Below are 22,143 nucleotides of genomic sequence, written 5' to 3' on the forward strand. Positions count from 1 at the left end.
TATGGTCAGGTTTGGTTGGCCCCGTTTTGGTTGATTATTCGTTTTTTTGCTGAACATAATATTTTGAGTTTCACCTTTGCAATCTTCCAAAGTTCCAATTGTCTACTTAATGCCTTAGGGTGGTACTGGCCACTTTTCGGACCACGGCTGTGGCCTTACTTATGAGTTATGACCTGCTCTAGCTGAAGCAGGGAAGTGTTATTGTGCTTACCATTAAGACTAGAATTGGTACCAAAACTGTCATAATTGCTACGTTAACTGATCATTTGAATATCATGGGTGATGAGGCAATTGGCTTACATTTTTACTCACTTTCGTTAGTTAGTCAGTATATGTGGTGTTGTAATGTAACAGCTAATAAATCTATCAGCAAACAAGTGAACAACTAGTCGATCAATTATTTGAAGGTGTAAAGAGATCATAAGTTCATAACCCATAAGCTTCACTGTAATTCATGAATTGTTTACATTCGATCGATCAACAAAAAAGTAATGTAACATCTTTCAGAAACTTAATTCTTAGCCTTGCTTCTCCCATACACAGTAACAGTTTCCATGCGTCACAATTTTGTAATTTGGCGGAACAAAATTGCCTGTCGCCATACTTGACCCAATCTTCACTATGATTCTATCACCTACCATTGCCATGTATAGGTCAGGATCAGAGGCGAGTATATTCACGTTACTTGTTTCAGATATTGCGTTCCTTGTTCTTATGGATGTTAATGCTATAATTTCTTCCTTTAATCCCCAATCAAAGAAATGATCATAAAACTGCAATAGATGAAGTAACATTGTTAGTGAAGATATAGTCGCTTTTTTATTAACTACGAAATTATACTACCTCTGTTCGGATTTAGTTACTTACTATGCATGGAATTCCTGGATGGGTGAGGATATAAGCATATCCTTGCATGACTTTATCAGACGGAAAAGCCCAAAGCTTCTGACTTGAACCTGTATCATGATTATCTAAGAAAGTAACAGCATTTTTCGGAGAAATTCCAATAAGTCCACTAGGCCTTCCATTAGGGTCCTTCATCCTCCACCACTGCCCTTGTACCGCGTACTGAAGTATCCCTTTCGTGGTGAAATCAAACGCGGTAACCACTCCTCCACCAGAGGCTTCCACCCATCGAGCCAACTCACTTCTATGCGCATCCTGGTTGTAGTCAGGTGCACCATTAAGATAAGTAATCGAGTCCCATAACTCCCCTACAGCAAAATCCGGCTGTGTTCGTTCCATGTACAACTTTGTTATACTAGGAGAATAACCCTTAACAAAATCAAGCCTCCAACCATCAAAGCCTATATCGGCCTTGAGCCAATTCATCCAATCTATAAGCTCCTTTTGTACTCTTGGATTAAGATGATCAATATCCGGGGCAGCAGCATAACCATCTCCGGTATCAGGGTTACCGGAACCATCAGAGTATTGAGTATCGTCTCTGCAGATAGCCCAAGGACCCCAATCTAAACGATCATCCGGTGTTCCACCTTCGAACATGCAGTATATGCCTCTTCCATCTTGTTTTTCAGCAGTTCTATGATTTATGACTATGTCTGCAACACATTTGATTTCTTTTTGGTGGAAATTGCTGATTAGTGTCTGTAATTCCATCTGATTACCATATTTCGATGCATCGAGATCGTATAATCTTCCAGGCAAATACCCTGAAATAATTATAAATATTAGTAATTAATTACTCGATAATTGATTAGGTTGTTCTTATTGTTTTTTTGCCAAATGCACGCGCGCACAAACACGCATAGAGGAAAACAGAAAAAAAAAAAAAAAAAAAACCGTTTGCCTTGTCATATGTGTTGCAGGGTATTTAATTTATGCCCTATGTCATCAAATAAGCAGAAAGTGAAAGGAAGTCCACTGTTAAAGACAAATACTATGTTTTCAAATAATTTAATTTTAAGGAAAGTAAATTTAAAATATTCCTAGAATCAAAAAATAACAATTATCAATGAATTATTCATACCTTGTAACAAAAAATAGTACGGAGTACTCTTTCTGTTCAAATTTAACTGTTTGTCACATTATATTTTTCTAGTTTATTTTAATTACGTCATCACCAAGCTATGAATATTAATTTCGGACAAAGAAAGTTGTAAAAAAACTAAAGTTTACCTTGGGGTGAAACTGAATGGCTTGGCGGGGGAAGCCACACATGAGTTACTCCGGCTCTAGCCAAATCATCAATTGAGTTGCTTAAAAAGCTATATAAACTTCCTTGCTTATTGCATGAATCCCAATTGAATCCCTAATAACAATGGAGAATTAGTTCAGAGAAAAATTCAAAGTGAAAAAACCAAAATGTAACACAAGCTATAAGATTAAGCTAAGATATAACTCTCCTAAGGCGCTTTTTTAAAAAATGTCATCATCTTAAGATTGTTAATATAATGTCACATTTTCATTAAACAAATACAAAAAAAATTCCTTAAGCATTGTTTTTATCAAGTCTTATATATTAACACTGCTTAATTATGTAGTAACACACCAGACTCCCTAAGAGAATGTTGGAAAGATATAGACTCAGAGTGTGATCTCCTACCTCCGAACCTCCAACAAATTAAGTTATAATTTACACACGAAAGGTTGTCGAATTATAAGAATTGAAATGTAGATGTCTATCTAATCTAGTATTAAAAAATGCTTACTTTTGATTAGTGTTTAACATACCTGAAACAACAAAGTAGGAGTAGCAAGATTGAGTAAAAGAGAGAAGGACAAGAAAAGGAAGGTAAAAGAGAGATAGTTGAAGCATTTGATCTTCATCTTTAGAAAATACTTGTAATATAAGTAGATAGCTAGTATTTGCATGAATGTACGTATACCAAATGAAGCGTATTTATAGCCACAAAAATGTAAAATGTTAATGTATAATGAATTTATTTTTAAGATAAGATTTTACAACGTTGTTCGGTGCAAACAAATTAAGTTGATAAACTCTGGTGGTCAGATTAGCCGCATTGATTGACAAATTGCATGGCTTTCCAATTGCTTGCACCGTGATTATAATAATTCTTCACTCTAAGGTTTTTACATTAATAATTATAGATTTAGATTTACTCTGTATTGTATAAAGTATGTATCAATGTATGTATATATGTATGTTGTACATTACTTAAGTGTATTCATATTGTATTCTTGCACCAAAATCTAAATGGATCTTTCTAGATAATTAAAATAAGAATATACATTTTAAAATAGATACAAAGTACAATAATAATACTAATGGATCTTGCAATATTAGGTTTCAAAATTTCCAAAAATGGTCTAAAAGCGTTGATTATTAGCCTATAGCTAGTTTTGGACCATTTTCAACTTTTTCGGGTCCAAAACGGAAAGAAGACGAGCTGCAACCCTTAGACTCCTTGAGACCTTGGGAGACTAATTAGGTTGTTAGAACCATCTACTCTGCGTTTAAACTATCGGCTTAACCAGTTACATATATAAATACACGCCCCCTGACCTTCACTGACCGAAAGCCACCAAGGGTCTTTAGGTGATTAATTAGAGGATGTATATAATTTTAAACAACATTATATGATTCCGAGAAGCATCTCCAACCATCACTTGAGCTTTCGATATTAGATTCCAAAATCTTCAAAAATGAAATGAAAGGATAAATTATATTATTATCTTTGATTTTTGACAATTTTCAATGTTTTTTGGACCAAAAAGAAAAGAGATCAAATGTTTCCCACGGTTCTCACAAAACCTCGGAAGGTCATTTGAATGATTGAAATCATCTATGTTACCTTTAAATTATCAATTTAACCAGTTACGTACACATAACTAATTACTATAAAGGTTCTATCGGCTATCAAAACACCGTAACACATAACTAATTATAAGGTCCTAGAGAAATATTTATGTAATAGATAAATGAAACTCTCTATGATAAATAAAAAAAAAAGCATATAAGTTATAATGGAGTAATATAGATAAAGGGAATGACAAGGCAATCACCAAATACAGGTCATGCTGACTGCTGAGGCGGATGTATAAGATTAGCAGATAACAGGATTATCCGCATGCATGCGCTGCAACTGCTCACGATGAAACCGCGAGCGATTTTTCTCATACTCTGGCTTAGGTTGCCACTTTGATGGCATTTAATACCACGCAGTCATTCAATCTGTTGGATAAATATAAGGTCACCAAAAAACCTACCAGTAATCAAAATCGGTTTTGTCTGAGTCCGAAGAATTAAATATGCGGAAATAAATGTGAGAATTGTGTGGATGTCAACTAACTTAGTTATAGTAATATTTACATGATACTACATATCCAAATAGTGGATCTAATTAAACTATATGTTCTTCGTGATTTTCTCTACAATATAAAAAATGCTTAGAGAATTTGTTTAGTTAAGTTGATGTGATTCGACTCATATAATTGAGCATCATATATCGACAAGCAAGGATGTAATTGGCCTCTCTTGTTATGATTTGTTTGGAGGCCGGGGAAAAAAAATTAGAAACTAGTTTAGACATAACACGTTATCTATAAACGTAAATACGAAGTACAACATAGATACTAGATAATTCAACCTTTCTTTTATTTAAATCTTTAGACCAAAAACCATATTTCTTTCAAAATTAAGTCTATTATTGAAAACACACTTACCTTATCATAATGAACTTATCAGTTATCATCAAAAATTATTGGGATTGATAAACTCCAAATATATCCTCAGCGTCAAATTTATGTCTTTCATCCCTATCCCAAAAGATCCCATATCAACAAACTCTTTATGATCTTATCTTCCACGCACTTTGCTACAATCATTCATTGATGTGTTCATTGTTCTATTAATTATTCAAGACTAATTTAAGAAATTTTGACTATCTTTGGTAATATACTAATATATACAGCGTACAAGAATAAACGAACATTATTACGTTGGATCACATTATTCACATATAACTATTCATCAAATTAACATCCAAATATTTGCATTGCATTGAATATCGTGTAAAATGTATATTAGATAACGGAAAAGAAATCATGCAGGTGATACAACATACACAGTGGAAGTATGATTTAAGGATCTATATCGTCATTGTTAAAGATGCTTTGCTAAAATGTGATTAGGGGATTTTTATCCACCAAGCTCCGTTTGACAAGTGGGCCAACCAGGTTCCGCCACGCGTCCTCCATGGACCACTTAAGACACGCCACGTGTCCACCCATGCCAAATGGGACAACCGGCCATCAAGGCCCATTTCAGTCTAGAAGCCCGATCGGCCCTAGGTTTACCTTAAACCTAGAGAGTTGCACGCTTCCCAAGGCTATAAATACTCGATTAATCCTCATTAATCAGGGACCGAATACATTACGGAACACACTAATAACCGGCTGATCTCGCTAGCAAAGCAGATTACCTACATTAAATACTCTCACCTAGAGAGACCTTATTACTTTAATTTCTGTATTAATTACTCCTTAATCAGGTACTAACTTGACCGTTGGAGGCGGAGCTCTCAGGAGTCTCCGTTATTTTGCAGGTACAGGCGTCCGGTTCCAGTCTCGGAATTGTAACTCTCCCGCAGGACATCAGAAAACCCCGAAACATCTGGCGCCGTCTGTGGGGAGAGTACTTCAGAGATGGCATCCAAGTCTGTACCGACCCCAGAAAAGAGGCGTCCCCTAGACGACCCTCAAGTTCAGTCGGACCATGATACCGAAAGTGAATTTGAAGTTGAAACTCATACAGCTCCAGACGGGACCCTAAGGGCCCGCCGTACCCGTCATACTGAAATAAGGGAACGGGAGTATCTTCAAACAGGAAGCGAGCCAGCAGGTGCACCGCTTGCTCGGCAACAGCCGACTGATGGGTCTGCTCCGATCACAAGGAACGAACTCATGACCTTCATGAGGGGATTCAAGGGAGAGATCCAAGAGTTGATCAACAAAAAACCGCCTGCTTCAGTCAAAGAGCAGGCGGCCAAAAAACCTTCCACTTCACTGAAGAGGAAGCCAGTTCAAGGGCGAGAGGCGACTCCCCATCCTAAATCTAAGAAGCGGGAGCCGTCTGCTCTTGATTTCACAAAACTCCGTTATCCTACGGGAAATAGGAAACCGGTTCGTCATATTCAGGCGGACGGGTCAAAGCAAACGTTCACAGATGCTCGGCACCTGCTAGAGCAGAAGAGGAGTGACCGATTATCAGAGTCGGCTTCTACTTCAAATTTTCAGGACAGTTTGCGAAATGCCTCGATGAGGCCAACTCAGTCGTACCATGAGAGTCAGTCAGGCGGCACCTCCCGACAGTCTGGCTTTCATAGTGCGCAGGCGGTACCAAATTTGCCATTTGTGCCGCAACAACAATATTTTATGCAGCCACCTCCATTTGGTGGACCTGCAGCAAAAAACGTCCAACCTATGGACTGGCAGCTACGGCTGCTTAGACTTGGTGAACAGCCGTCGGCCTTCTCCAAGGAAATTACTGAAGCCGCTCAGCCGGCCAAAGTAAAAAATGTTTTAGTAGGCGCCTATGATGGCACTACTAACCCGGAAGACCATCTGATGGCATTCACCAACCTGATGTACCTTCAAGGGTTGGATGATCCCACTTGGTGCAAGTGTTTCCCAGCAACTCTCAAGGGAATTGCACAGCAATGGTTCGGCAACCTGCCGACTGGTTGTGTAAACAGTTTCAGGACGCTTGCTTACTTATTTGCCTCCAACTTTGCAATGAACATCCCTGCGAAGAAAACGACCCTTGATTTGGGAACAATTCAGCAGGGTGAAAAGGAGGGGCTTCGTTCCTACATCAGGCGGTTCAACCTGATGAGAATACAGATTCAAGGGTTACCGGATGAGGTAGCTTATACTGACTTTTTTAGAGGTCTCAAAGACGGGTCTACCTTCAAATTTGATTTAGTTCGAAAAAGGGTGGCGACTCTTCAAGAGGCCTTGATTGAAGCAGAAGCCTATATACAGGCGACTGATCTGTGTACAATGAAACAGTCGGACGGAAAGAGGTTCGACAATAGAGAAGGACGACAGAAACAGTCGTCCAACAAAGATAAAAGAAAAGGGGTCTGGGCGGCTGATTCCTCTAAACAGCCGGCCAAGAAGAAAAAGGAATTCAAACCATACTCCCCAAAGTATGTGTTTAACAAGGATAACCAGTTTATCCTAAAAGAAATAAAGGGACGGCTCTCAATTGAGAAACCGCTCCCCATGAAGGGTTCTGCGAGCAACCGGAACCAAGACAAAATCTGTGCTTATCATGATGACGTTGGTCATCACACCAACGACTGCATTAGTCTCATGCGGTACCTAGACCGCTTGGCTGATCAAGGTGATCTTGACACTTATGTCAAGAAATCTACGGGGAATACTTCCTCAAAAAAGCAGTCGGCCAAAAAGAATCAACAGGCCGACAGTTCCGATACAGATGATGCAGTCGTCTACACCATTGCAGGCGGCTTCTCAGGAGGCGGCCCCACTATTAGGGGCAACAAAGATAATATAAGGCGGTTAGATGTAAATTCCGTTCACCAAGAACGACCGTCCAAATATACATTTCCTGAGATTGTCATCACTGAAGAGGATCTAGGAGGAATAAGGGGGCCGCATGACGACCCTCTCGTTATTGAATGTAAAGTGGCCAACCAGAGAGTTGGTCGAATCCTCATAGATACTGGGAGCTCTTCAGATCTCATCAGCAGCAAATGTCTGTCAAAACTGAAATATCAGACGGACTGCATACATCCGGCCTCCCACCCTTTAATAGGGTTTGGAGGAGGAGTCGTCCACCCACTGGGACGAGTTGATCTACCCGTCCGCCTGGGCGAAAAAGGGGTAGGACGACACATGGTAGTCCGATTCCTAGTTGTAGAGGAACTCTCTGCCTACAACATGATTCTGGGTCGCCCAACCCTGAATAGTGCCAAGGCTGTTATAATCCCGTCACTTATGCTGCTTAAATTTGAAAGGGACAATGGAACAGTCGGCTCCCTAAGGGGAGATCAGAGGATGGCCCGAGAGTGCTATCTCTCGGATGTCAAACCCACTGCTAAGGCCACTGGGTCAAGTGGAGAAAAAACAGACCTTGACAATGTCAAGGAAAGTGCGCCTGTTCAAGAAACAGGCGACAGAAAAAGAAAGGCGTCCCAGACAGAGTCCGCCAGAAAGGCAAGAAAATAGCAATCATTGGCAGAGGACCGGCCGGATGAGTTCCGCCCTCAGCCGGCTGGTGAGCATACGGACCTGATATTAGACGACTCCCGCCCTGACCGAACAGTCAAAGTTGGGACGACTGCTCTGAGAAACCTTGGTGATGACTTTCACAACCTGTTGAAAGAATACAAGGACATCTTTGCATTTGAAGTCCATGAAATGCCAGGCATTAGTCCTGATCTGGCAGTACACAAACTCGCTGTGGATCCAAAAAAGAAGCCGGTACGGCAAAAGAAGCGGATCCATGGTGAAGAAAGAGGTCAGGCGGCCGCCGCCGAAGTCAAAAAATTACTTGATGCAGGGTTCATTCGGCAATGTTACTTCCCAGATTGGGTTGCAAATGTGGTACTTGTTAAAAAGCCGAATGGCACCTGGCGAATGTGTGTAGACTACACAGACTTGAACAAGGCGTGCCCCAAAGACAGTTACCCTCTGCCCAAAATTGATAACCTGGTCGACTCAACAGCCGGCCATGCCTTGATGAGTTTTATGGACGCCTATTCTGGTTTTCATCAAATTCCTTTGTGGAAGAAAGATCAGGAGAAGACGGCCTTCGTCACTGATCAGGGATTATACTGCTATACGGTCATGCCGTTTGGTCTTAAGAATGCCCCGGCTACATTCCAACGAATGATAAACACAGTGTTCTTTGATCAGATTGGGAGAAACGTCGAGGCATACATTGATGATATGATTGTTAAGACTAAACTTCAGAAAGATCATCTGACGGACCTCCGAGAAACTTTCGCCACACTCAGGCGGCACCATGTCATGCTCAATCCCAAGAAATGTGTATTTGGAGTTGAGTCTGGGAAATTTCTCGGATTCCTTATCAACCAGAGAGGAATAGAGGCGAACCCTGAGAAGGTACAGGCGGTCATTGACATGCAGTCGCCTCGTACCGTCCGAGAGGTTCAGAAGTTAACAGGTTGTCTGGCGGCCTTGGGAAGATTTCTAAGCCGATCAGGCGACAAATGCCTATACTTTTTCCAGGCAATTAAGAAAAAGGCAAGGTTTGAATGGGGGCCGGATGCTGAGGCCGCCTTCCAGAAATTAAAGGTTCACTTGCATTCCTTGCCAAGGCTGGTCAGCCCTTTGCCCAAAGAAAATCTCTACATGTACCTGGCCGTCTCTGATCATGCGTTAAGCGCGGTGCTCCTTGCTGAAAGGGACGGCTGTCAACTTCCGGTCTACTTTGTCAGTCACGTACTGAAAAATGCCGAGTTGAGGTATCCCCTAGTGGAGAAATTTGGTCTTGCACTCTTCATGGCTGTTAAAAAATTGAAGCCCTACTTTCTGGCACATGCAGTCGTCGTGTATACCGACCAACCGATCAAGCGGCCCCTTACCACCATGGAGTCCTCCGGACGAATGATCAAATGGGCCATAGAAATGCAGAGTCTCGAAGTTACTTTCGAGCCTAGAAAAGCAGTGAAGGGGCAAGCCTTTGCTGACTTTATTGTAGAGATGACTCGTCCTCCTGACTCTCAAGTTCCAGAACAAGTCTGGAAGGTATATGTGGACGGAAGCTCTACTTCAAACGGTTGTGGAGCAGGCGTCGTATGTCAATCTCCAGAGGGCGACAGGTTCGAGTATGCTCTACGCTTCAGTTTCCAGGCTTCAAACAATGAGGCAGAATATGAAGCTTTACTAGCCGGGATCCGCATGTGTAAGGCGGCCGGGGCAAGGAAAATAGACGCCTGTTCTGATTCACAACTGATAGTGAGTCAGTACAATGGCGAATACGAAGCAACACATCCGGCCATGATCAAATATTTACAGGCGGTCCGACAAGCAGTCGGCTCCCTTGAGGATTTCCATCTGATCCAAGTACCGAGATCAGAAAACAACCAGGCAGATGCACTCTCGAAATTAGCATCATCCGCCTCCTCCGATACTCCTCGAACTGTGTTTTGGGAAGTAATGGAGAAGAGAAGCATCGAGGAAAATCCTATTGGAATTCTAGACAGAAGCTCAACCTGGATGGATTCAATCAGGGCATATCTGACAAACGGTACACTGCCGGATGATCCTCAACAGGCGGCATCACTAAAAAAACGAGCCTCCTGTTTTGAAATGATACAGGGGGAACTGCACAAGAGGGGGCACCTTCAACCTTTCTTAAAGTGTGTTACTCCTGAAAAGGGACGAGAGATACTAGATGATCTTCACTCTGGTTTCTGTGCTTCCCATATAGGTGGTAGGATGCTTGCTCAAAGGGCAAGGCGGCAGGGCTACTTTTGGCCTACTTTGGAAGCAGATGCAATGGAGATGGTGAAAAAATGTGACAAGTGCCAAAGGTTTGGCAAATTAATTCACCGTCCGGCTACTGACCTCACTACCATTCACAGCCCACTACCGTTTGCTAAGTGGGGCATGGACATTCTGGGTCCATATACGCCTGCTACAGGCGGCAGAAGGTATATACTTGTTGCCGTTGACTACTTCACTAAATGGGTAGAGGCGGAGGCTGTAAAGGGAATCAAGACGAAAGATGTAATTTCATTCATTTGGAAAAACGTCATCACTCGGTTCGGGGTTCCCATGTCTATGGTTTTTGATAATGGTCCCCAATTTGAGACGCCTGTTCTCAAAAGCTGGTTGGGAGACCAAGGAATTGGACATTACTTTGCATCTGTCGGCCGTCCACAAGCAAACGGCCAGGTAGAAGCCTTTAATAAAATCATCTCAGACGGTCTCAAGAAAAAAATTGAACGAGCAGGCGGCCTATGGGCAGATGAACTACCACATGTTCTTTGGGCCATTAGGACGACTGAAAAAGGGGCGACTGGAGAAACTCCATTCCTCCTAACTTATGGTGCAGAAGCTGTTCTTCCAATAGAACACTACGAGCCGACTCTTCGAGTAATGCTATATGACGAAGAGGCAAACTGGGAAGCTATGCGCCTGGCATTAGATTCACTTCCTGAAAAGAGGGGCAATGCTGTTTTGCGCCATGAAATCTACCGCCTGAGAATGACTAGATCATACAACAAGAAAGTGCACAGGCGTCCACTCAAAGTAGGGGACTTTGTACTTAGAAAAATGGAAGCAGTTGGTAGGGCTAACGAGTCTGGCAAACTAACTCCCAACTGGGAAGGACCCTACCGAATCTATGCGGAAGTCAGGGACGGTACCTACCGTCTGGAAACACCAGACGGACAACCGTTGCCTCGAACTTGGAATGTAGATAACCTTAAGAAATATTTCTTTTGAATGATGTAAAGTAAAGAGCTACTTAATAAAGTTGGCACTTACTATTCAATTTTGTATTACGAGGGGCATGCCGTCTGTACCTTTACAGTCGGCTACTCTCCATTGAGTTTTTTCACTCTATCTTCAGAGGGGCATGCCGTCTGTACCTTTACAGTCGGCTACTCTCCATTGAGTATTTTACTCACAATACTTAGCTAAAAGGATTAGGGCCTGGCTGACCCTGTGCCTAACAGGCGGCTACCCTTCTTTGACTTAGCACCTACGTTCACCAAGAACTTACCAAGGCCACCGGCCGAATGATCAGACCAGGCGCCTAGTCAACTGATCTAACTTTTAAAAACTAATCCGACCTGTCCCAACATTATAGCAGGCGTCCGGCGGCATCCATTCGGATGAAATTCGTCGCAGAGAGCAGCTCCCTTTTGGGTGGAACATTGTTCTATAAACTAATTACACGGCACCTATACGACTGTCCCAAAGGGCAACCACGTAGCCGTTTTTGAGACAAGGATAACTCTATCACTAACCAAACCAGTGGTAGCAGTTGACATCTGAGTCAGATGACCGCCTGTATTACTTGGGATAAATGCAGGGGGTACCTATTGAGATAATAGCCAACAAACATTGGCGAATCAAGGGGTCTAGCCGGCCTACGCCGCCTGGTACCTCTACTTCTCAAACAAAAGTGACGGCGACTGAGTAACTCCAAAGTTAACTCATAGTCACTCCTTCAAATTTGGTATGGAACCTAAAAAGTTTGAGTCGTCCGCCTGTTTTATACAAACAAGGGCACTCGAACCCCTATTCCTACTGGATAACCTATTGAGTAAATAGCCAACAAACATTGGTAAATCAAGGGGTCTAGCCGGCCTACGCCGCCTGATACCTTTACTACTCAATCAAGATTGTGACGAAGACTAAGTAACTCCTATGTTAACTTAATAGTCACTCAAACTTAGTACTGAGCCTAAAAGGTACGAGTCGTCCACTTGTTTTTAATAAACAAAGGCTCTCAACCAATACTCTTGCTAGGTTAACAAATAACAAATTAGAGGCCAACATTGGCAATAAAGGGAAACAACCGGTACCCGCCGCTTGTTTTCCTACTTAAATTCCTTGGCTACTTGGTAATTCTATTTACTTGGTCAAATTGAATAAAGAGTTCGAATACCGATTGATTAAATGGCCGACTGATCATCTATCCTGGAAACAGACAACCAGTCGTCCAGGGGCATAGGCGGCATACTTACTATTTGTACCTGTCTTAACGTTCGGCCATGCACAACAGTCTGTCTAGTGAGCAAATTTCAAATACTTAGACAAATTTGAACAAAAACAAAAAATTTGATTAAAATGAGCCGGCCATAAAGACCAGCAGAATATTCAAAACCCCGGCCCCCTGGCCGGGTAATTACAAAGCAAACGGCACGCAGGCCGTGAAAAGAAAAAATATACTTAAAGCTTAAGAAGGGGGCAGTTCAGTATCAGCAGCAGCCGCCTGGTCAGCACTCTTCTTGCTGGACTCGGCCTTCGCTGCATCATCTTTTGATGCCTTTCCCCCAAGTGGCACAAGCGCCACAACAGGCTCTTCCTCCTCCAACGCAACGTCCATCGCCTCTTCTTCAGCAGCCGCCAGGATCTGTTGATTATATATTTCCGAACACTGGCGGTACGTTCTTTCCCATGAGGCAAAGTCGGCACTGGGGAACAGTCGTTCCCAGGTCATGCGTTGGATTTGGGCGGAGTCTTCCACCATCTCCCGGACGAGCTCTTGTTTTTCTTGCTCGGCTTTGTCCGAGAGCTCTTGGGTAAGACTCTTCTCCTGGTTCACCAGGCGTTCTTTTACGTTAGCCAAAGATTTCTCCATGGCTTCGTAAGAGTGCATTTTCTGGCGAAGAGGTTTCAGCTCGGCTTTAAGTTTGGTGACGGTCCCCTCCAGCTCGTCAACCTTCTTTTGGGCCGCCTCTAGCTGAGCCCGAACAGCGGCGGTCGCCTGCGCCTGATAATAAAGAAGATCAATGGTCAGTACTTCATTTTGGGCAATTTGAAACATTGCTTTATCACAGCTGGAGGCGGCCATAGCCTTTGCGGCCTTTACCTCTTTGTTTTTCCGATCAATCGGCTTGCGAAGGCTGTTGACTCGGAGCAGGGCCTAGGTACAAAGAAAAACAGGCGTCAATTTCCAATCAAAAGGGTTAACAGGCGTCCTGGAACTTCAAAAGGGTATACCTCAGCTAGGATCCCCGAAATTCCATCGAGGTCAAGGGTGCCGGCACCCTTGACCGCCTCCCTGTCAGAGGGAGGAACTACTTTAACCATTGACTTGGCTACCTCAACCAAGTCAAGTCCCTGGGGGCCGGCTGCATTAAGCAAAAGGAAAAACAAGTAAGACCTAATCAAGAAGGAAGCAAGAGTGAGTTTTTACAAGCAAGGGTCCATACATCTAGGCGGCCCCGCTTGGGTTTTTGAAGAAGTGGCCGGCTGCTTCTCAGCCGCCACTGTTTTCCTGGAAGACCCAGGAGAGCTTGCAACAGTCGTCCTCCGGGCCTTGGGGTCCGGCTGTTGCGAGGAAGAAGCCCTTGGAGTGCCAGACTGAAAACAAAAAGAGTTAGTATATGCATAATACAACTTAAAGGGGAAGAGTTTTCAAAGCTTACCAAGGGTGCCTCCTTGCTGGGGGAGTCGGCGTACGACTGCTTCATTAGCGAAACCCGCAGCATGGCCGCCGCAGTTTTAGATGCTGTTATTTTACTCATGGCGTCGGCTGAAAGAAATAAACAGCAAAGTTAGTAAAAATCCCAAGTAAACAAGGCGTGAAAAAACAGAGTATTCGTCAGGCCGGCTACCTCTAGAGCACCGACTGCCGAGGCCACAGGCGGCCAAGAAGTACTCATCATAGAGCCACTTGAAGCTCGGGACGCAGTGTAGGGGTACTTGCTCTCGTACCCCTGAAGTAGAGTTCACCCTAGTCTCTACTTTGAAGAGTCCTTTGTCTAGGATCTCTCTTTTAGCCTTTGGGGGAACAGGCGGCATGCTGCGGCCGCCTGCAAGAAGAGGCGGATCCCTGTTCCACTTGTTAAATCGTTTGTTCAGCTCCGTGTCTGAACTCTCGATAATAAGGAAGGTGTTCCGCCAATCCTTCCATTTGTTTGCCTTACCTCTCGTCATGAGGTAACCCCTGTGGCTTGTTAGTTGATACCAGCCGGTACCTCCCGACTTAGGGGTCCGGCTGAGATAGTTCATGTGGGCGAAAGCCTCAAAACTTGGCTCCACCCCGTTCAGTTCGCACCCGGCCACATAGCCGAGTACGTTTACCCAAGAGTTGGGGGCTAACTGCCATAACCCCAGATCATACCCATCTAAAATCCGCTGAACAGCCGGATGTAATGGGAAGCGCAGACCAGCTTTGATGGCCGCCACATAGCAGCCAAAACAGCCGTCACCATAGCTGGTACCAGCCGGCCAGACGACAGTATCTTCTGGATCCGGCACAAACAGTAAATACTCCGGGCTCATTTTGTGGTTAGCAATAAAGCTCGCCACGTTGTCTCGCATGGTTGCGATCCGGCCCCGGGGCACCCTGCAGTAGTAGGGGGTGTTTTCCTCTCTGTAAGAGACGGACGGCTCTGCCCAATTATCCCCCTTCTCCACTGCATGGGAACTTCTCGCCTCTTGTAGGCGGTTATGTTTTTCTTCTGAGTCAGAAGAACTATGGGCAGAAGAGCTGGAATCGGACTCGTCCCCTGACGAGTCCGAAGAGGACGACTCCTCCCCTCTCCTAGAGGGGCCCGCCTCCTCTCCCTTAGAAGGAGCAGAAGGTAAATTGGACATGTCCACGGTTAGATGAGAAGGGAACACCTTGGTCCCTCTCTCAGAACTGTCAGCTTGACAGTCGCCTCGTTCCACATCTGGCGCCTGGTCAGATGTTTCGCTAAGGAGTACCCTTTGGGAGGAGCCGTCTGAGTTTGATATTCTAGCAGTCTTTTTTGTTCTGGCCATCACGTTCTGCATAGACACAGATTCAGTCGGACTTTGTATAAAGGGCAAAGATGGGTCCAGAAAAGGGCAGGCGGCACTCCTAGTCCTAGATTCAGCCGTCCCCGGTGACCGGCTGATCACTAACTTAGGGCGTGTCGTGTGCTTCCATGGTGCCATTTCAAAAAATAAAAAGAAAATTAAGAGTAAGAGAACTGAGTTACCTGAATGGATGACAGTTGATGAAGTCCTGAAAGTTCGGGTCAGTCGGCTTGTCAGAACAGGCGGTAGGCAGAAAAAGTCCGAAAATGTCAGAGCAAGTTCAGGGGTCCGAATGTTCTCGCAAAAATTCTCAAATGTGAAAATGACCAAAGTCAGCACTTCCTTTTATAGGCAAAATGAGAAGGCGAAGGGTCGCTTCCGAATTCAAATTTGGGCGGGAGAATCTCCCGGCCGTCTGCAAGGTGACACCTGTAACGGGCCGTCGCCTGTCACCGTGCGACGCCTGTCACAGGCGACACGTGACCAGTCGCGTGCCACCTGTGAGGGGCAAATGATTAGGGGATTTTTATCCACCAAGCTCCGTTTGACAAGTGGGCCAACCAGGTTCCGCCACGCGTCCTCCATGGACCACTTAAGACACGCCACGTGTCCACCCATGCCAAATGGGACAACCGGCCATCAAGGCCCATTTCAGTCTAGAAGCCCGATCGGCCCTAGGTTTACCTTAAACCTAGAGAGTTGCACGCTTCCCAAGGCTATAAATACTCGATTAATCCTCATTAATCAGGGACCGAATACATTACGGAACACACTAATAACCGGCTGATCTCGCTAGCAAAGCAGATTACCTACATTAAATACTCTCACCTAGAGAGACCTTATTACTTTAATTTCTGTATTAATTACTCCTTAATCAGGTACTAACTTGACCGTTGGAGGCGGAGCTCTCAGGAGTCTCCGTTATTTTGCAGGTACAGGCGTCCGGTTCCAGTCTCGGAATTGTAACTCTCCCGCAGGACATCAGAAAACCCCGAAACAAAATGGATACAGAAGTTCTCCGGGGACTAGGATTTTGGAGTTCGAGCAACAACCCAAATTTTTATTAGGATAAATTTCGCTATAGCTAAATGAGTGGGAGCCCAGATTGAATCTGGACTGTCCACTAATTTTATGTAAATCTTTTGAGTTAATAATAAAATCCTCACATAATAATAATAATAATAATAATAATAATAATAATAATAATAATAATAATAATAATCTTTTGAGATAGGCATTAGCTTAGGTCAAGGTCCACCAGTTAACCGCTAAATTCTGGAATATAGTCTGTTGAATTGTTTGTCATTCAAGTTTCATTATCCGTGCATGCATGCACGAGTCAGCAGATTTTGCATGGCTATTAATGATCATATAAATTACGTGGTAGTTTAAAAGAAAAAAATATAACAATAATGTAGCCATTTTGTATGCATTAATTATTTTCCTTCTCGAAAGGGAATTGTATGTATGAATTTCCTTGAAGTTGTAAACCCTAGCTAGTTGTACTGCTGCATAGTTTGCCAGTGTTATGATGAATTTATTATTGGTTTTATAGTACTGCAAACTGCTAACTAACTAGACCTGATCAAGTATGGCCCGGCCCAATTTTTTTTTGGACGGGTTTGGGAATGCGTTTTTATGCATATTTAGTTAATTTTTTAGGCCCGGTCGGAAAATCCCGCGTGGCCCGACCATTTTGGGCGGGTTTGGGCACAAAAAATCCGACCCGAAGCTTGGCCTGGCCCGGCCCGAGAAGTGGGCAAATTTTTTTAGCTCCGACCCGCCCAATGATCACCTCTATAACTAACCGAAGCTAAGCTAGTCTATGCAATGTTGGTTGCAACGACGACACCAGTTCAACCCACGACGCTTTCTCTGCAATTTGCTAGGAATTTAGGAATGCTATAATTAAGTTTTGGAAAATACACTTTTAGACGAATTTAATCAAAGTTATCATGATAAATTGATAATATACACGAAGTGTATATTTTAGAATATACATTACTGTAAAATCTGGTCAAATTTAACTAGATCTAGACATTACATCAGAACAATGCATATACATATGTAACATTTTGACATTAATATTTTGTAAAAAATATCACACCAAATTAATTGTTGTTAAGTTAATCTAAACATGTATTTTTGAAAAATTAACATTAGTATAAATGAATAACTAATCTTCAAATTAATGCATTCGAAAGCTTATAATTCGATCACAAATAGAGAAAGTTACTTCTAGTTCCGGAAATTATAGCAGTGGCTGACCACTCAGATTTGCTCAATCAATCAAACTTACAAAATTGGATTGAGCAATTTAAAGCCTTTGGAGTAATTAATGGACTGGTTGCATATATGTATGGTGTATGTAACAACAAATTCATACCTTGGTTAGCAGTCAACAAAAGTAGCAAACAAAACAATTTGAGACACTGATCTGATAATAAAGGCCATTTATGACTGGTATTATTTTTCTTAGTAAAAATCAAACATGACATCATAGGTCATACAATATAACAATAATGAGGAGGCTAAGCTAAGCATAACCTTCAAATGAGAAACAATTGGTAAGTCACTAATTCATCATGATTTGGAATAAACCATGGTACAAATTTCTTGAAATTATTCTTTAATAGCTATATTGTGTATTTCTTAATTGTATATGCATTGAACATATGCATGTTTAGTTATTAGGATTATTGCTTCTCCCAAACACAATAGTCTTTTCCATATGTGGAAACTTTAAAGTTCGCCGGAATAAGATTGCCAAGATCGAATCTTGTTCCAGTCTTAACAATAATCTTTCCATCGATCATTGCTACATATAAGTCTGCATCCGAGGCCATTATATTCACACTGCTTGTCTCACTTATCGCGTTCCTTTCCCTAATCAAAGTCAGCTTTATAATCTCTTCCTTCAAACCCCACTCGATGAAATGGTCATAAAACTGCAAAACAAAAGATCTCATTTAAAAAAAAAAAAAAAAGTACAGGTACACCTTAATGTATAATAGACATACATGGTATATATCTTTAAGCAAAAACACATAAAAGTACTTACGATGGATGGAATTCCCGGGTGTGTCAAAATATAGGCATATCCTTGCATGACTTTGTCTGCAGGGAAAGGCCATAACTTTTGGCTAGATCCGGTGTCATGATTATCAATGAAAGTAACAGCATTTTTAGGCATAATACCAATTAATCCACTAGGCCTACCACTAGAATCTTTCATTCTCCACCATTCTCCTTGAACAGCAGCACCAAGAACACCTTTGGTAGTAAAATCAAATGCAGAAACAACACCACCACCAGCAGCTTGAACCCACCCTGCTAGCTCATTTCTCGGCCCGTCTTGGTTGTAGTCTGGCTTACCATCTGGATCATAGTTGATTGAATCCCACAACTCTCCAACAGCAAAATCTGGTGTAGTCTTTTCCATGTAAATTTTGGTTATGCTAGGTGCATAACCCTTAACAAAGTCAAATCTCCAACCATCAAAACCGATTTCGGCCTTAAGCCAATTCATCCAATCTACCAACTCTTTTTGTACTCTTGGGTTAAGATGGTCTATGTCAGGGGCAGCACCATAGCCAGCACCGGTGTCTAAATTCCCGCTACCATCGGAGAATTGAGTGTCATCCCTACAGATAGCCCAAGGACCCCAATCGAGGCGATCATCAGACGTTCCACCCTCGAAAATGCAGTATATTCCTCTTCCATCTTGTTTATCTGCGCACCTATGGTTTATGACAATATCAGCAACACACTTGATTCCTTTTTGGTGGAATGCACTAACCAAGCTCTTCAACTCTGCCTCTTTGCCGTATTTGGATGCGTCAATATCATATAATCTTCCAGGCAAATATCCTGAAAATCAATTAATCATAAAAATATAAAACATATGATGGGATTGAACAAGTAATTAGATTATAGTTTCGTACTTTGAAGCACTAATTAAGCACGAAACGTTAATCACTTGATTATGTTGTGCAAGGGTCTACAGTCTAGTACAATTAATTGTGCAACAATGAATGTGACTGTACTCTAAGAAAGTGTGAAAACTAAGAATGGATTACTATTAATTACGATAAAAATCGATCGTTTTTTTTTAAGAGGTATTGTAGTATGCCCATATAAGATAATTAATTTATGTTCGTATACTTTAGAAATATTGTTACAACACTGCACGTTCTAATAGCATCAATTCTTTTGATAAGCATGGCATTCGAAAATTAAAGTATTGTATGGAAGTTGAATTAAAAATTTTACGAATATTATTGATAATGGTTAGCTTAATTAGTTTTGAAGGAAAATGATGGCTTTAGAGCGTGGAAACGGTGTTACATGCACAATGGTATGTTCAACCCTAAATCAAATTTTGTGTGGAACTTTGATATTTGCATTTTTAATAAAATTTAATTCCACGTAAGGATAAAAAAAAATTATATTGCAAAACATGATCTACTTGTATACCTTGAGGAGAAACTGAGTGAGATGGAGGAGGAAGCCAGACATGGGTGACCCCTGCTCTAGCCAAGTCATCGATCGAGTTTTTGAGGTAATTATACAGCCCTCCTGGCTTATTGCATGAATCCCAATTGAAACCCTAACCACATTGATGAATAACAAAACTAGTTAGCCAACCACGTAGTATTTGTACGTTTAATCAAGAAACTTAATTTAGCAAAGAAGACTACCACAATTCAATTAGTATTTGATTTACTCATGTCATCATAGGTTATTATTATGACCATGCAAGTCAAAAACGCATTTTGCTAATATAAATTACACTCGTTTATGTAACAAAAGGAAAAAGGATAGGAAAACCTATACATTATATTAGTAGATTTTACAACTTATTTCATTGATCAATAATATTTTTTATGCAATGTTTCATTAATATAGAAAAACTTTATTTGTACATTATACTCTAATACTTGTTTTATATCTATAATATAATTTTTTTTTTCTTTGAAAAACTTTATTAACTTAAGGAAATCATGCATAAGCTAGATATATACCTGAAACAATAAGGTAGGAGCAACAAAGTTAAAGAGAAGAGAAAATGAGAAATAGAGGCAACAAAGAGTGACACTATTCATCAAACTCTTCATTTTCACTCTGATTTATTTTATATTGCAATTTTGCTTATCACAAAATAAGATATGAAATATAGAACAACCAAAAGAGGTATATATAGGAGAAAAATTGCATGGGAAAAATAATAAAAAAAAAATAATATAATTACGAATGTAACCAATAATATAAGAGTTGGTTGATAGATAATACGTAGCCGCATAGGCACATACCTTGACGATTGCTTGCGGTAGTGATAAAGCAAGTTGTTTTAATTTACTGGCTGTATGTTATCCAATATAACAGGCCACTTGTAAATTGTAATGTAGAAATTAATTGGTTACTTGAATAATTTGTTGATACTAGATTATGGGAGATTTTTCATCGTTTTGTACGTATTTGTGTAGTGATTGACTTTTAAAAGAGAAATGATCAAGTATGTTAGTATGCATGGTACTAAGCTATTCATCCCATAATACTTGGCCTTAATTGTTTCTTTCGATTTATTTGAACACATTTAAGTTTAACGATTCATTCTTTATATAACTGTTTATTAAAAATATTATAAAAAAAGAGGTGGCATTTTTAATAGGAAAAATTGGTAAAATAATCTCAACTTTTGCCCATCGCTCAAAATAATTCCAACTTTGAATTATTTTTTAAATAATTCGAACTTTAGGGGTCACTCGCTCAAAATAGTCTCAACCGCTCACCAACCTGTTATAACAGGTTAAGGTGACAGGTGTCACCACGCGATTAGTTGAGAAATAATAAAAAAAAAACAAATCAGCCGCCCTTGAACCACCCTCCCCACCACCACCCACAACCCTTTTCCGGAGCTCCCATCCCATCCCCACCCTCTGCCGCGGCCAGGAGCCCCTCCCCTGCGTCAGCGCCTCCCCCTTCCCCTTGTCGCCTCCCCTTCCCCCAAAACCACCAAACCCCACCGAAAATCCCTAAAAACACCCTCCCCCCGCCCAAACCCTCTAATCGGCCCTCCCCCACCCTCGAAACCCCTAGTTGCTAGGGTCCCGGGGGTGGGGAAAGCTTGTTGAGGATTTTTGCAATGGGCGAGGGTTTTCTTACGGGTTTATGGGTGTGGGTATGGTGGTTTTGTGGTGGGGGTTTGGTAATTTTGGGGTAGGGGAATGGCAACGCCGGTGAGGGGAAGGGGGTTTGGCCGTGGCGGTTAGGGACAGGGGGTTAACTGGGCTGGGCGGTGGGAGTGGGCTGCCGGAAAACCGGGGTGGTGGTGGGGGTTGTCGTGGGTTTAGGGCAGTCTTTCCGTTTTTAGTTTTTTTTATTATTATTATTTTCAACCAATAACGTGGTGACACATGTCATTTAAACTTAAAAAAAAAATTACCTCTTTAACAGGTTACTGATAACATGGGACTATTTTGAGTAAATGCCCAAAGTTCGGATTATTAAAAAATAATCCAAAGTTGGGATTATTTCGAGCGAACGAGCAAAGTTGAGATTATTTTTACCAAATTTTCCTATCATATCCCTAATAAATAAAGCCGGTCTTGCAGCCAGGCCACAAGACAACGACACTTGGCATTTCAATTATTCACCAAGTGTCGAGCCACGTAGGCGAAAACTAGTTATATATTATCG

General features: G+C 41.9%; 2 protein-coding genes across 2 annotated transcripts; both read right to left on the minus strand.

Annotated features, from left to right (window-relative positions):
- Positions 1-518: 518 nt before the first annotated feature.
- On the minus strand, positions 519-2,790 carry LOC110718929 (alpha-amylase-like). Its single transcript, XM_021897869.1, has 4 exons — positions 2,695-2,790; positions 2,140-2,272; positions 868-1,673; positions 519-773 (listed from the first exon to the last, which is right to left on the minus strand). The coding sequence occupies exons 1-4, from the start codon at positions 2,788-2,790 to the stop codon at positions 519-521; spliced, it is 1,290 nt and encodes a 429-aa protein (XP_021753561.1).
- A 15,180-nt stretch (positions 2,791-17,970) lies between these two features.
- Positions 17,971-20,722, minus strand: LOC110718421 (alpha-amylase-like). Its single transcript, XM_021897254.1, has 4 exons — positions 20,469-20,722; positions 19,921-20,053; positions 18,506-19,314; positions 17,971-18,392 (listed from the first exon to the last, which is right to left on the minus strand). The coding sequence occupies exons 1-4, from the start codon at positions 20,559-20,561 to the stop codon at positions 18,141-18,143; spliced, it is 1,287 nt and encodes a 428-aa protein (XP_021752946.1). The 5' UTR covers positions 20,562-20,722; the 3' UTR covers positions 17,971-18,140.
- Positions 20,723-22,143: the final 1,421 nt, after the last annotated feature.

Source organism: Chenopodium quinoa, unplaced genomic scaffold, assembly GCF_001683475.1.
Source record: "Chenopodium quinoa cultivar QQ74 unplaced genomic scaffold, ASM168347v1, whole genome shotgun sequence".
In the NCBI taxonomy this organism is placed as follows: domain Eukaryota; kingdom Viridiplantae; phylum Streptophyta; class Magnoliopsida; order Caryophyllales; family Amaranthaceae; genus Chenopodium; species Chenopodium quinoa.

Excerpts from the sequence above, each read along its gene's own strand:
- LOC110718929 (XM_021897869.1), bottom strand. The coding sequence starts at position 2,790 with ATGAAGATCAAATGCTTCAACTATCTCTCTTTTACCTTCCTTTTCTTG. Across the intron at positions 2,273-2,694 it reads CTCCTACTTTGTTGTTTCAG|GGATTCAATTGGGATTCATG; the intron begins GTATGTTAAACA and ends CATTGTTATTAG. Across the intron at positions 1,674-2,139 it reads CCATTCAGTTTCACCCCAAG|GGTATTTGCCTGGAAGATTA; the intron begins GTAAACTTTAGT and ends TAATTATTTCAG.
- LOC110718421 (XM_021897254.1), bottom strand. The coding sequence starts at position 20,561 with ATGAAGAGTTTGATGAATAGTGTCACTCTTTGTTGCCTCTATTTCTCA. Across the intron at positions 19,315-19,920 it reads TCACTCAGTTTCTCCTCAAG|GATATTTGCCTGGAAGATTA; the intron begins GTATACAAGTAG and ends ATTGATTTTCAG. Across the intron at positions 18,393-18,505 it reads ACCCGGGAATTCCATCCATC|TTTTATGACCATTTCATCGA; the intron begins GTAAGTACTTTT and ends TTTGTTTTGCAG.